Genomic DNA, 13,774 nt, shown 5'->3' with positions numbered 1-13,774 from the left:
TCTTTTACTGATGGCTCCATCAGATTCATGTGTCATGTGTCATAATAGATATTGACTTTACTTCCAATATTCTTACAGATTCAATTGAAGCTATCATAGTCTACAGTAGTGAAAATGTCAGACAATCACAATTTTAAGACTCATCTTAAAAAGGCTCATGGAGAATCAGAACTGCAACATTTTAACTGTTCTGCACATTCTATTAAATAACTAATCCTCTAGTGATTCATTCATGACAGCAAAAAAATACATCCACATTGTTAATACAGCATGCTTGATATAATTAACCTTACCATCATCATCATTTATCATAATGATTTGCACCCACACGACTAGTGTGTTCACAACATCCTGTAGCCTAAAGCCATTAGCACTGTCATTTAGTATTGTAGAAGGTCGAAGGCAATATTTCAGTTAGGAGTATGATCTCATTCAGAATATGGGGCTGTAGCATTCTGGGAAATGCACTGTGTTAATAAAAAATAAAAACTACCACATGAATTGGGCAAGTACGAGTAGGCCTAAATGTAGCCTAAATAATTTACTTTTAAGATGTTAATTATACCTACCTAATTTTATTTGTATTTGTATTAAATGCAGTTATGCATAACTATTTTACTCACATTTATTCAATTAATTAGACTTCGGCTACTGTAGCCTAAGTGTAAAAATTTTGCATTAGGCCTAATATAAAACTGAGTAGTTCCTGGTTTATGCATTGAGGGCTGTTGCTTTCTCTAACATTTTCCCCATACATTTCCCCATACGTAAACATTTTCAGTTGCCTCCTCTATGTTTTCTGCATATCCCAAGAAGCATCTCCAAAGATTTTAGATTTACTTTCTCCGAACTACTAAAAATGTCATTACATGACGTCATATACATGCGTCGTGTTACGTCATCAACAAAAGCCGGTAGTGAATGCGCGGCATATTGAAAAACTGAACCACAGAGACTTTTGGATTTTGTTTATAGTCAACTCGTGTATTTTTACAACGCGCGCAAAAGCAAAAACAAAATGCCGAATAAAATACCAAGAAAAGTTATCAAAGATATCTTAAAAGAGAAAACCAACATGCGAATTGGTGCTAATGCAGATTTGATGGTGAGTTTTATTTTTAGCGGCGATTGTGTACAACGCTACAAAACAGCTCATGCATGTTTGTTCGACACGGGTTAGGTCTACTTTTAACGTTAACGTTACCTACCCACAGCTTGGTTCATTCAGTGAATAACATTTTCGAGTGCTTTGTCCAGTGCCAAAATATGTATAACGGTAACTTACACGACCGATTGTTTGCAAAGAAATTATACATCCTAGCGTAAACCTGGAGTTTGACTCTACGTTACTCAAATTCGCTAGCATGAAGACCAGCATGTTTTGGTAACGTCAACGAGTCTCAATGTAGAGTTGTATGTGCTCGGTCTGGTGAGTGAACTTTAGCCTTTGTGTTGACTTAATATGGGATATAAGATTTTACTTGGTTGGGACTGTCGTGATGACCTGAGGTAATGACTTCAAGTGGCCAGTGGTCTTCAGGGTTTGTGGTGGATGGTTGAACCATTGTCCGTTGCCTCTGTGAGGAAAACAAATATTTGATCCCTCTGATTTTGTAAGTTTGCCCACTGATAAAGAAATGAACGGCCTATAGTTTTGATGGTAGGTTTATTTTAACAATGAGAGACAGACTATCAAAAAGAAAAATCACATTAAATAAAATATATAAATTATTTTGCATTTCATTGAGTAAAATATGAATTTGAACCCCTATCAAAATATTACTTAGTACTTGGTGGAGAAACTCTTGTTGGCAAGTAGAGGTCAGACGTTTCTTGAGGTTATTTCTTATTACCAGGTTTGCACACATCTCAGGAGGAATTTTGGACCACTCCTCTTTGCAGATCCTCTCCAAATCGTTAAGGGTATGAGGCTGTCGCTTGGCAACTCAAAGCTTCAGCTCCCTCTACAGATTTTTTATAGGATTAAGGTCCGGAGACTGGCTAGGCCACTCCATGGCCTTAATGTGCTGCTTCTTTATCCACTCCTTTGTTTGGCTATATGTTTTGGGTCATTGTTGTGCTGGAACACCTATCCACAACCCATTTTTAGTGTCCTGGCTGAGAGAAGGAAGTTGTCACCCAGGATTTCACAGTACATCCCCCATCCATCTTTCCCTCGATGCAGTGAAGTCGACCTGACCCCTTAGCAGAGAAGCACCTCCAAAGCTTTATGCTTTCACCTCCACGCTTAACGGTGGGGATGGTGTTCTTGGGGTCATAGTCAGAATTCAAGAGTTCTTACATTTTTGAATAATCACACAGTTGTCGTCTCCTCACCCAGCTTGTTGCCAATGGTCTTGTAAGTTAGCCCATTCCGGCCTTGTGCAGGTCTACAATCTTGTCCTTTGTCCTTAGAGAGCTCTTTGGTCTTGCCCATGATGGAGATGGTACTTGGAGTCTAATTGTTTGATTCTGTGGACAGGTGTCTTTTATACAGGTAACTAGTTGAGATTAGGAGTGCTTTCTTAAAGCGAGAGGACTAATATGTGGGAGCCAGAATTCTTTATGGATGGTAGGGCATTTCACTGAATGAAATGTAAATCAATTTATATCTTTTTAAAATGTGATTTTCTGGATTTTTTTTTTTTATATTCTGTCTCTCACTGTTAAAATAAACCTACCTTTAAAAGTATAGACCCTTAATTTCTTTGTCAGTGGGCAAACTTACAAAATCAGTGAGGGATCAAATATTTTTATTTCCTCCACATCTGTGAACGTGTTCCTTGTTAGCAAAAAGAAAAGTCCCCACTGCATTCCAGAGCATGTAATCCCTGAAAAACCTGGTTTTACAACTAAAGGAAATAGTAGCAGTTTTAGTCCTGATAGTTTTGTTTGCTCATTTTGCATAGGGCAGTGTTAGATCCTTTGTGAATTTGTAATTATTCCCACTACAACATGGATACCATTGATGTGCCTGATTGCCAGTCTTTCCTGATTGTAGGCCTGCCTAATTTTAAACAAATTGTTTTCCAACCCATATCCTATTACAATTGTAATTTCTCAGAATTATATACTCACCCTTCATAGAACTATGTTCATTGATAAAATGTTGCCCCATCATGTTATCAATGTATAGCCTAATAGGTTTGGTATAGTCTTGCGTCTGTGTCCCGCGCACGCAGAGCGTGACGATAATTGCATCATTAAAGTGGCATGCGGGGGGTGTCGTGTGCCTCCTAACAATTTTGACATGCAAATATCCATGTAGTAGTATACCAACTCCTAAATGTAAATATTTCCTTCCCTAAGTTACAACTCTATTGTAGCCCGGGGGGGGGTTAGCTTGTATCCTACTGGACAGTGAAGAGATGGCAGGAATAAATGGGAAAGAGAGATGTGGAGTGGGTTCGGGAGATGACCTCAGGCTTGACTCAAACCACGGCCACTGCGGGCACTGACTGAGCCCGTACAGGACTCCACTGACTGAGCCCGTGTGTGGTACAGGACTCCACTGACTGAGCCCATGAGTGGTACAGGACTCCGATGCGACCGGCTGTACTATGGCTTCCCCCTGTCATGCTATTTTAATTATGTTTGTGATGACGTGAATTTACAATAGGCATTAGGCAGTCACAGAGAGAGCCCAGTCCTCAAAGCAGTTCAGAGTGCCATGACTCCTTACACTAATGTAGCACGCCATTGTACTGATGTGGCCTTATAACTGCCATGATGCATCAGTTGCTAAGAGACTTTTATAAGTACACAAATTCACAAAATTAGCAAAATTGTGGGTAATAAAGACCAGAGCTAGGCTGCCTTAATGTATCTGTATGAAGTGGCCTTCACAGATGCCCCAGGAAGGCGTGGGGTGTGTGAGTGTCGGTTGCCACTCTTTTGATTGCTGCCTTATGTCAACCACTTCACAGCATCACAGGAATGCACAGTAGTTGACCGTCACACCAAAATAGACAGATCACCACCACAAGCGCTCCCAGTCACCATAGGGGAAAGCATGTAAATAAAAAAGGTATGGGTTTTTGTAATTTACGGTTAAGGATAGATCGTTTTTGCGCCCTACGTTGTTATTGGAAGAAGTCGCAGGAAGACCGGCAGACATTATAAAGAAATCACAGGGTTTTGAAGTGGTCACTGACCCAGCCCCCCACATGCCACTGTAGAAAGTAGCCTAACCACTTAACAGAACTTGTTGTTCTTTTATATTCTGAGTTAACAGATGGCATTCATCATTAAAGCTAAACATGTTTTTAAATATTGCGGTCTCCAGCCCATTTTCTGTTGAGTTCGTGGATGTGTACCGTCTGTTTAATGTGTATTAAGAGGCCATGGTTCAGACGGCTAATCACTGTGCTGATTGTAAAGGGGTTTTTTTGTGTGTGTGTGTGTGTAATGACAGTGTGGTGGTACTGTGGCCGTCTGGTTGTAACACGCTCCAAATAAGAGGCTTTCCCAGCTGGACTGGACTTTATTGGGAGGCTGCAAGGTGTGCAGCTTTACAGGGGTCTAATCCAACAATTAAGCAAATGCTAGAAAGAAAGAGGGAGCTATGGAATGAAAAAGGGAATAGTTTTCGACCTCCCGGCCCATACATCCTGTACAGTTTCACTTTTTTGTTCTCTTTGTAATTAATTTTGGACTACACTGCTGGCCAGAGTTCTGCTGCGGTCATATATTTCCACTTTGTGTAATTTTAATTGGATTCTATAGGTGGTGCCTCCTACGCACAGGAGTGTTAATGCCTCTTGATCTAACATAAGGAGGTAATATGTAGACATGTGTAGGCTAATCTTTGTCCATAAAATTTCTTCTCATCATCTACTATCAAAGGTGATTCAGGTACCTTGTAAAGCTTATGGTGTTAATGTATTTCCTGTTGAATGAGAAATTATCGTTGACTTGATTCACATTCAAGTCCACGGCTCACTTTAATAGAGAATTTAGCTTCCAGTCAATATAGGGACAGACAGACTACTTTGTGAATAAATGGGAAACTATTGCTAACTCGCATTAGGTTTATGATGGCGGAGTCCTTCTCTCTATGTAGTAGAAAAGCCATTTAGCCTAGTTTTACCAATGTTTTTTTAGTTTAATTTTATATACTGTCAGTATGTCAAGAACACCTTTTAATATTAAAACTTTTTTTTTATCCTAATCCTATCCTAATTTTATCCTTGTTGTGTGTCCATAACAAGGAATACTTTTCCAAGATGGCACTGAGTTCCCTAGACAGACTTGCCTGTAAGTATCTATGGTCCAGGTCCGTTTTTGTTTGTTTTAAAATCTCACTACAAACAAACAATATACTTGACTGTACTGTAGACTGTTCTTGGTGGTCTCAACTCTACTGGCCTGTTATTCGGTTCCAGTGCCATAGCTAGCAGGCGCAGAAGCCTGCTCCATCATAATTTGTCCCTTCCAGCCTTGGTGCCCCAGATTAAGTACTTCGGCAGCAAGGGCGCCGATGTGTTGTCCCCCTTTGCAGGCCGCGTTTGGTCTGTGTCCCTCTGGGAGCCCGTGGCAGACCTGCCGGGTTGCAGCTTTTGGTGTTTAAGGCGACCCAAAGGGCAGGGCGGGGTGCGCTCTCTGTGGTGGCTTTGTTCTGCTGCTGAACCTCGATGGCCCTGGCGGCATTTGATGGTCGATTGAACGCAAAAACAATCAGTTCCATCCTGCGAGGAAGCTGTGAAAGTGTCCGCTTTCCTGTTCTTTTTTTCCCCCTCCCTCTTCTACTCAAGTGTCCTGCTTGTTCCCTCTCTCTGAGATATGTGGGAAGCCTGAAACACCCTAGAGCCCTCCGATACTGCAGGTGCAGCTAACAGCGTTCTGGTGCTCACAGGGGCCATTTCTCACACCAGGTTAATGAGCGTTTACTAAAGGCACCCTGCTTATTTACCTTTCATTTTTTGGGAGACTTTGGTAAGCTATTTAGTAAGTCACCTCTCTGTTTATACTGTGCGTCAGGCTAGGTCAGACCCTCAGGGAGGGCTAGTTTTCAAGGTGTTTTAGGGGGGCCAGTTCATACTGTGCGTTTCAGCCCAGGTTCATTTCTTACAGTGTACCTTAGCGTGGGAATTTCCATCGTCTTGGCAATGTTAGCACTACAGTTTCTCCTCTGCTTAATTACCATGTTCTTTGACTGACGCATGACCTGTACTGTAAACTTGCAGGGCTCAATTTAGGGGACTTATTGTGAAGTAATTGCAAGTCCTTTGTTTGTCCAGAGGAGCTTTTGGCTTCTTGCAGTTTCTTTCTTTTCTTGTTTTTTTTTTAACAATTGTAATGCCAGGTTTTGAATGCTCGTTGGATGATTTTCACTGTCCAATTGCTGGTTTATTTATCTTTGCTGGGGTTTGTGTACAGCTCGGATGTGCTGTGAGGGGTATTGGTGAAGTGGTAACAAATGTGCTCGCCTTGACGCAGGTCCGGCGTGAAGCCCGGTGAAACACAAGGAAGGGGAAAGGTGACGCTCCTTTCTTCACAAACACTTCACTTCTCTCTCTCTCTCTCTCTCTCTCTCTCTCTCTCTCTCTCTCTCTCTCCCTCTCTCCCTTTTCTCTCCCCCATTGTGAAATTTCCATGCGCCGATCGTGTCTTGAGAGGCGGTCGGTGGAGGGAGACCCTCTCCTTTAATCAATTCAGTCGGGTCATTAAGTTTTGGCAGGGGCTCTGGCACGCTGCGAGGTCCGTGCCTTTCGGCTCTCGTTCCGCCCAAGACACTTGCAGGGCCAGCTGTTTGGGGGAAATATTCAGACGGCCCAGAGATGACCTACAATTATGAAAATGAGGTATTAATAGATTTAAATTGCATCCAAATGGCTATCATGTAGATGCACGGGGAAAAGCGGCTGGTTTTTTCCATTGAAATCATTAGCAGTGTTTGGAAAACTTTTTGGATGTGGTTCAGAGGGATTGTGGACACTTGGCTGTGTGTCTGTGTGTGTGTGCGCGCGCATACGCCTGCCCCACTGGCTTGCTTTAGTGTGTGTGTCCACGCTTTACAGACGAGCCTGCAAGTACATAACCTGCTGGCATGTATGTTTTGCAGGGTGTGGGCCCCACGCGTTTGGCTGTGAGAGGGTGGGCTGAGAATTCCGCATTTATCATAACCCCTCCTCGAGGGAGCAGGTGGATAAGCCTCAAGGCTTCCGCAAATAGCTGCCGACATAAGTTTGCCGACTTTTATGTCACTTGCCCACGTACACCAGCGCTGACATTTTCAGCTGACAAGCATTCGACAAACAATGTGGTGGTGTGCATGTTTGTTTATTTGTTGGAGATTTGTATGGAAACACCTTTTATAGGTTAGAAAACTACAGGCATTGTTAAAAATCTGCTTTCCGTAGTTTAAATCCATAGATTAAAACAAGATGCATAGGCCTACTTTGTGCACTTAACACAGGTGTATTCACTAAATAGCTCGTCTATCTGGCTAGAGAGTTGTGCTAATTAGAATGAGCTTGTTGAGAGAATAGTTGAAACCAGAGCCGTAGAGACAAAAAGACTGGCGACACTCCCATAGGAGACAAATGGCAGCGTTTTTCCATGCCAGTTTCCGGGTCATGGAGACGGTGAAAGTTCCAGAAACTAGTCAGTAGCCAATGGGTTACTAGATCCCGCCCTCCATCATCCAGAAATACATCCCCAGGGCGTTCAGGCATGAGCTGGTATGCTTAAGATTTGAAAGTAGGCAATGACACTACAGTATATATGATCTCCTCATAAATGTCCGATAAATTCAGGCACAGACATTTGTATTGCTTTAAGCCCTGTATCCTGCCCTCTTACTGGATAACCATACAGCACACAGCTGGTTTTTAGGAACTATTGAGGCGTGCATGAAGCACATGACTAGGTGGTGCCAACGTCTAACGGCTCCCGCACACAGTTGCGTGCGTTGCAGTGCTGGAGACGCATCCTGTTCACTTTACATGGGCTTACGTCATCCGTTGCCGAACTGAATTGTGGGTCCGTTGCGTTGCCCCTCTTGCTCGCGTTGAGAAGTTCAGCTGTTGCTGCACCGACGGACGGCACCAGCCAATCAAATTACGAACAAGCGAACAACAGACGGCACCAGCCAATCAAATTTCGGTTATACCTTAAGTCATTTGCATAGCTACCATCGGGAACACCCACCCGCATGCGTTGACGGAGCCGAAAGAGTGTGGCAACTCTCTCTCTCTCTCTCTCTCTCTCTATGGGTCTGGTTGAAACAATATGTCGTAGGTAGGGTTGGGCACCGAAACACGGTTCTAATATGGCACCGGTGCCGACACAAATGGTAGTAACTGCATCAAATCACAACGTGGATTTCGGTGCCTCATTTCGGTGCTTAAATAGCGTTTTTTTTTTTGCATGTCATGTCATGCGCCATCTCTAACGTCTTGCTCTGATAGCAACACATCCAGATACAGTTAGCTAACATAAATTCTGGATGTATAAACCAGAGGGGTGCACCACATGAGTGGACAGTGTTTGACAGCTTGCATGAGACCAAATAGCTTACTTTAAAGCGATATCGCGAGCTCCTGTCAAATTTTAGCAGTGGGCCTAACTACACACAAGCAAAAGGCTATGAAACAACATCCAGTAGGCTAGCCTAGCCTATACGTTACACAATATCCTTGCTAATGCGCTAACTGACATTTATTTGAAATGTTATCAGCAAATTTGTAAGGTGAACTTTATTTCACGGTGTGTTAAACAACATAATGGCATGATATTAATCTTTCATGTGCATGAGGTCCATATAGCATCACAATGAATATGAAGATCATGTTAAAAGTTAGCTGGCAAAAACAAATATGTAGGTTACATACCTGATGTCACTGAGCTGTCAAAGAGGCTGAAACCATCTCCGTACGTTATCGCTAATTAAACTCAGCTGACTGGTGTTAGCGCATAGCCATAGTTGCTGTTAAAATGCCTACATGGCTAGCGCTGGGAATCTTAACACTTCAACACCGACATGTAGCCTAACATGTTCAAAACTACTGCGTGTTATGGGTTAAGTCAAGACATACAATTTCTTGAAGCATTTGGGAACACACTGAATTAACTGGAAAGTAGAGTCCCTTAGATTAGCTTGCTTGCAAATGCCGTTGTCCATGACCTGGCAGTTTTATGGCAAGCGGTTTTAACATACCTTATGGCAAACCGCCTACACTGGGTAAACTTGAAAGCTTACCATTGTGTGTGCATGCATGGCAAGCTGTTTTAACATTTAAATGTATTATTCATAGGAGCAATGAGATATTGATAGTAAATTGAATATAACGGTTCAATTTCATGTTCAAATTTGTCTCATCAATAAAAAAAGCAATTCATGCTTTAGACCATTTTAATTTAAAACATTTTAAAAACAAAGTACCGATTCAGGCACCGTTTCGGCACCGGCACTGTTTTAAAGGTATCGATTTAGCACCGGTATCGGATAAAACCCAAACGATACCCAACCCTAGTCGTAGGACAATTGAGAGGCATGGCACCTTAGCCCCGATTGGGCATGACGACACAGTAAGTGGACCTGCCCACAGCGTTTGAGACCAGAGTGTACCGCCCATTTTTTCATGATTGTGAAACTTCATTTAATACACTTGCCAATGTTTTTATTAATCAAAATTTGTCTGGGTGGTTAATGACTCCTTTCTCCGTTTAGTGGCAAACTCAAAACACATGGTTTACAGGTTTACTTTAAGCAATCATTGGTATGAGGGCAGATCTCCCACCTCTGCTCAGGAGTCATATTGCTGGATCAAGGCAAAATAATTCAAACAGACAAAAAGATTAAAGAGTTTAGTTTGGATTGTCGAAGCGCTAGCTCTCTTGTTACCTCTTTTGATTTTCCATTGGAAAGAGAGATACAGTGTTCGGCGTGTTCCATTCTCGTTTCTTCCATTTCTCCACAACAGCCCATTTCTTTTTCCACTGTGGTCAAGAGTCAGATATGCTAAGCTGTGGCCTGTCATCAGCAACTTGTGAAGACTCAAGGCTTAGTACTCGGAGAGGGAGAGAGAGAGTAAAATATGTGGGTCAAAAAGATTTGGATAGAGATGGCCACCAGGAGACACACAGAAGGAGAAAGACCAGTAATGATGAGAGGGGGGGGGGGGTGAACAAACCAAGCACCTGTCCAGAGTAATGGGCAGTTGGAGGGACATGGAGACCCACAGGGCGGTGGCAAGGTGAGGGAGCAGTGGCACTGGCCAGGTAAGCTGTGGATAAGCCGAAGACCTGGTCGCTTAAGCGTAGGGAGCCTGCAGAGATCTCCCGCGCAGGGCTGACCAACCACCCCCCACCCCGCTGTGCCCAGCATCTCGTGACAAGGTGGAGTAAGATGGATGAACCGCTGAAAAGGAGACAATTTCCTGGTGTAATCCGGGCCTAAATGTGAAGAATGGCCGTGCGCATTGGGGGGGTCTACCTCGTGGGAGGCACAGGCTGCAACACGGGGGGTGGGAAGAGATTGATGGATTTATAGTTCCTCAAGCAGTCAGACCCCCTGCTCCCTTGCTCCCTTTGTGGACGGACCAGCACCTGAGTTCCATACATTTTCGATGGGGTTCATCATGCGGTTGTGGTGCCAGTATTAAAGGTCGCTGTGCTGAAAAACCCACACAATCATGGTGCCAATGCTTGAAATATAGTAGCTGATCAGTCTGCTCTGTGATGTTGGCCTGATGGAACACATCAGACGCATTCCACGGTAATTGGCCTAGCTGTGTCAATGAGGGACGTCAACAGTGGTAGCGCCTGCAATAGGCACAGAATGTTGTCCCTATCCATGACCTGAAGTACCTCATGCCCTGCTCTAACGTGCCAGGTTCTATTCTGCGTCTATAGCAGAGAGAGGGTCCAGGTTGGCACGTTCAAATCTGCTGCAGCAGCATGCCAAATCATGCACTTAACTGTCGTTAAGCCTTTTCAATACAACTTGAATGGCATGCCCATCAATGAACCATTTATGGGTTAAATACATGCAAAACACGGGTTGTCTGGCTTAATTCTATGCCCAGTTTCCCCTTTGTTCTTTTAATGCTTCGACGTATGTGTCTCCTTTAGGTGCAATTGGACATGCTGCTCTTTCTCCACCGGCTGGCTGAGGAGGCACGGGCCAAGGCCTTCGAGGAAAAATCAGCCACCATCAAAGCTCACCACGTCCAAGCCGTCTCCAAGGTAACAAAGCTATTATCTGCCTCGCGCACTAGGCTTCCTGTCGTTGTTCTCCATATGTGTTGCCTTATTAGCCTCAAGTACTGTTTCAAGTCTGTCTATAAAGGCCTTGGAGCAAGGCCCTCATCTCAGACTGCGTGCATGCATGCATAAAATTGGCGTACTTTGTGTTTCCTGTAAGGAACTTTTAAGCGGTTCACACATCACTGACGCCTTTGTTGCGGTTTCTTCATTTCTGTTAACATGCCGCATTTAAAACCATTATCTGAGGAACTTTTCTCTCCCTCTCTTCCAACTCGTGTGTGTGTGTGTGCGTGTGCAATGCCTGTCTCTTTTTTTACGACTTGCATCTTGGAAAGGGTATAGTTTTTCAGCCGAAGCAACATGCCCCTCTGACAAAGCTAGATGTGCCCTCTGATTAGTGGGATAGTGTTTCCAGTGCATATCAATTTAATCACGCCCTATTGCAAACAGATGTAATCCGATGCTGCTCTTTCATTGGTCTTCCTTCATCAGTATGTGTTGCTGCAATCAATACAGTCATTAGCCCAGCTGTCAAACATCAGTGGCAGGGCTTTCCTTTTTTTTCACATTCAGATGTACACTTCTGGGTGTTTGCCTGCTTTGCACTGCCGAGAACGAGGAGTGTGTAAAACATGCTTTGCCACCCAGTTGCATGAATGAGTTCATACGCGCATATGGCAGACACACTCTCGCGCTTTGGCCCCTTTGGCTTGACATGGTGGCCCCCCGCCTCACCTCGTGCGCTGATTGCGATAGACTCCCAGCCAGCGTTCTACTGTCACTCTGGACCGTCAGGGGTGGGAATGTGCTCCCATGTGGGTTGACTGGTAATGACCGTGTGCTGTGAAGATGAATGATGATGATGTAAAACCATAGTGTGGCTTGCTCCGTTTCTTTCTTTCTCTCTATCCCTCTCTTTTTTTGGTCTCTTTCTCTTTTTTTCCTCTTTTTCTCTCTCTCTCCGTCTCTCTCTCTCTCTCCGTCTCTCTCTCTTTCTCGTTCTCTGTCTGTCCTTCTCTCTTGTCTTGCTAACAGCTGCACCATTTCCCAGCGCTCTTGTTTTCCTTTCTCCACTTCCTCCTTCTGCCCAATGTAGGAGAGAAAAGCGACCCTTTTCGCCGGGTCTCTCTCTCTCTCTCTCTCTCTCTCTCTCTCTCTCTCTCTCTCTCTCTCTCTCTCTCTCTCTCTCTCTCTCTCTCTCTCTCTCTCTCTCTCTCTCTCTCTCTCTCTCTCTCTCTCTCTCTCTCTCCACTCTCTCTCTCTCTCTCTCTCTCCACTCTCTGGCTGCCCTGGCAGGCGCTGGGAAGCAGCTCCCGGCTGCATTGCTGGTAGCCGGAGTGCTAAAAACGCCCCCCCCCCCTCCACCACCACCACCACTACCCCCCTGCCCTGAGCCAGGCTCTCGGAGGAGCACAGATCAGCGTGCCCACGGCCAGGCCAGTCACTGTAACGCTGAGCAGAGATCCGGCCCGTTTAAAGTCAACACGCTGCGTTTATTTTATGACGAAGGGAAGCTTATTTGATTAAAAGGTAATTCACTGCAGGGCTGTGGGGCTTCTTTGCACAGATGCGGTGCTGCCCGGGAGAGTGAAGAATGGTCCGGTTGTTTCATTAAAGCAAGGGTCCGTGACGGCCTGTCACAACCAAGACGCTTGAAATTACACACTTTGTGCAGTTCAAACAGGCCCCTTCCAATGTAGGAACTCCAGAAAAACAAGTGTGTAATATTTCATCGGAATCAGAAAAAATAAACTTTCTAACAAACATTGAAGTTGAATGTGAAGGAAATGGGCTGGGAACAGAATGAGAGGGGCTGAAAAGAGGTTAGCATCCAGCTTGTATAGATGTTTGAGATCTGACAGGGTTACTACTTCATCAGCTTTGGACATCGGACCGTCAGACTTAACCATTTAGCATTAACAGGAGCTCGATGTACAGTATATTATGTGCATTGTGGACCAGAAGCATTTTTTTTTCTCTCTCAGGTACTTTTTATTGTACATTGTTGTGCATACTTTAACCTTGTTTTTCTTTCTGAACTCCGTTTTCAGAAACTTCTCAAAAGTGTCCGGGGTTGACTACACAGGGACGATCCTCCTCGTCATCTTCTGTTGGTCAATCATGGCCTGAAGATCCCAAGTCGTAATGTTTTGCTTAGATTGTACAACACACAGGCAGATTTTAGAGTTGTTTAAATCTTGCTTTTTAGGAAACGGCTTTTGTGTTTGTCTTTTATTCAACAGTAATCTTGATTAAGCCAATGCATTGCCTCATAACCATCATTGCTCCACTACATTGAAGTCTTTTTTTCTGTATTCAGTGATTATCTAATTCTTGTAAATAAACATTTTTTTGGCACTTTACACGACTAATGCTTCACGGTTTAACATGGTGGAGTAACCGGCTACGTTTTTCTCTCCCCCTCTCCTAGTGAAAAACAAAATACTTGGCTGTGGGCCATAGACAACAGTGGGGCCATTATGGCTGGCCGCACACGAAAGCAGGTTTCGTTGTAGGAAAGTTCATTCAGATGATATTTCATTTTTTTCCCTGTTGTAAGGAG

The 13,774-nt window shown here is 43.9% G+C and overlaps 1 protein-coding gene across 1 annotated transcript; it reads left to right on the top strand.

Moving 5' to 3' along the window:
* Positions 1-918: 918 nt before the first annotated feature.
* cenpw (centromere protein W) lies at positions 919-13,574 on the top strand. Its single transcript, XM_076279444.1, has 3 exons — positions 919-1,105; positions 11,077-11,190; positions 13,263-13,574. The coding sequence occupies exons 1-3, from the start codon at positions 1,019-1,021 to the stop codon at positions 13,287-13,289; spliced, it is 228 nt and encodes a 75-aa protein (XP_076135559.1). The 5' UTR covers positions 919-1,018; the 3' UTR covers positions 13,290-13,574.
* The last annotated feature ends 200 nt before the right edge of the window (positions 13,575-13,774 follow it).

Source organism: Alosa pseudoharengus, unplaced genomic scaffold (assembly GCF_046254945.1).
Source record: "Alosa pseudoharengus isolate Yale_2024_CS ecotype anadromous, Long Island Sound unplaced genomic scaffold, YU_APseudo_1.1 YU_APseudo_1.1_scf_12, whole genome shotgun sequence".
In the NCBI taxonomy this organism is placed as follows: domain Eukaryota; kingdom Metazoa; phylum Chordata; class Actinopteri; order Clupeiformes; family Clupeidae; genus Alosa; species Alosa pseudoharengus.
Note: the sequence above shows the minus strand (reverse complement) of the source record. Positions and strands in the feature narration are given on the sequence as shown.

Coding starts and splice junctions, on each gene's coding strand:
- cenpw (XM_076279444.1), top strand. CDS start 1,019: ATGCCGAATAAAATACCAAGAAAAGTTATCAAAGATATCTTAAAAGAG. Junction 1,106..11,076: donor GTGCTAATGCAGATTTGATG/GTGAGTTTTATT, acceptor TGTCTCCTTTAG/GTGCAATTGGACATGCTGCT. Junction 11,191..13,262: donor ACGTCCAAGCCGTCTCCAAG/GTAACAAAGCTA, acceptor CTCCGTTTTCAG/AAACTTCTCAAAAGTGTCCG.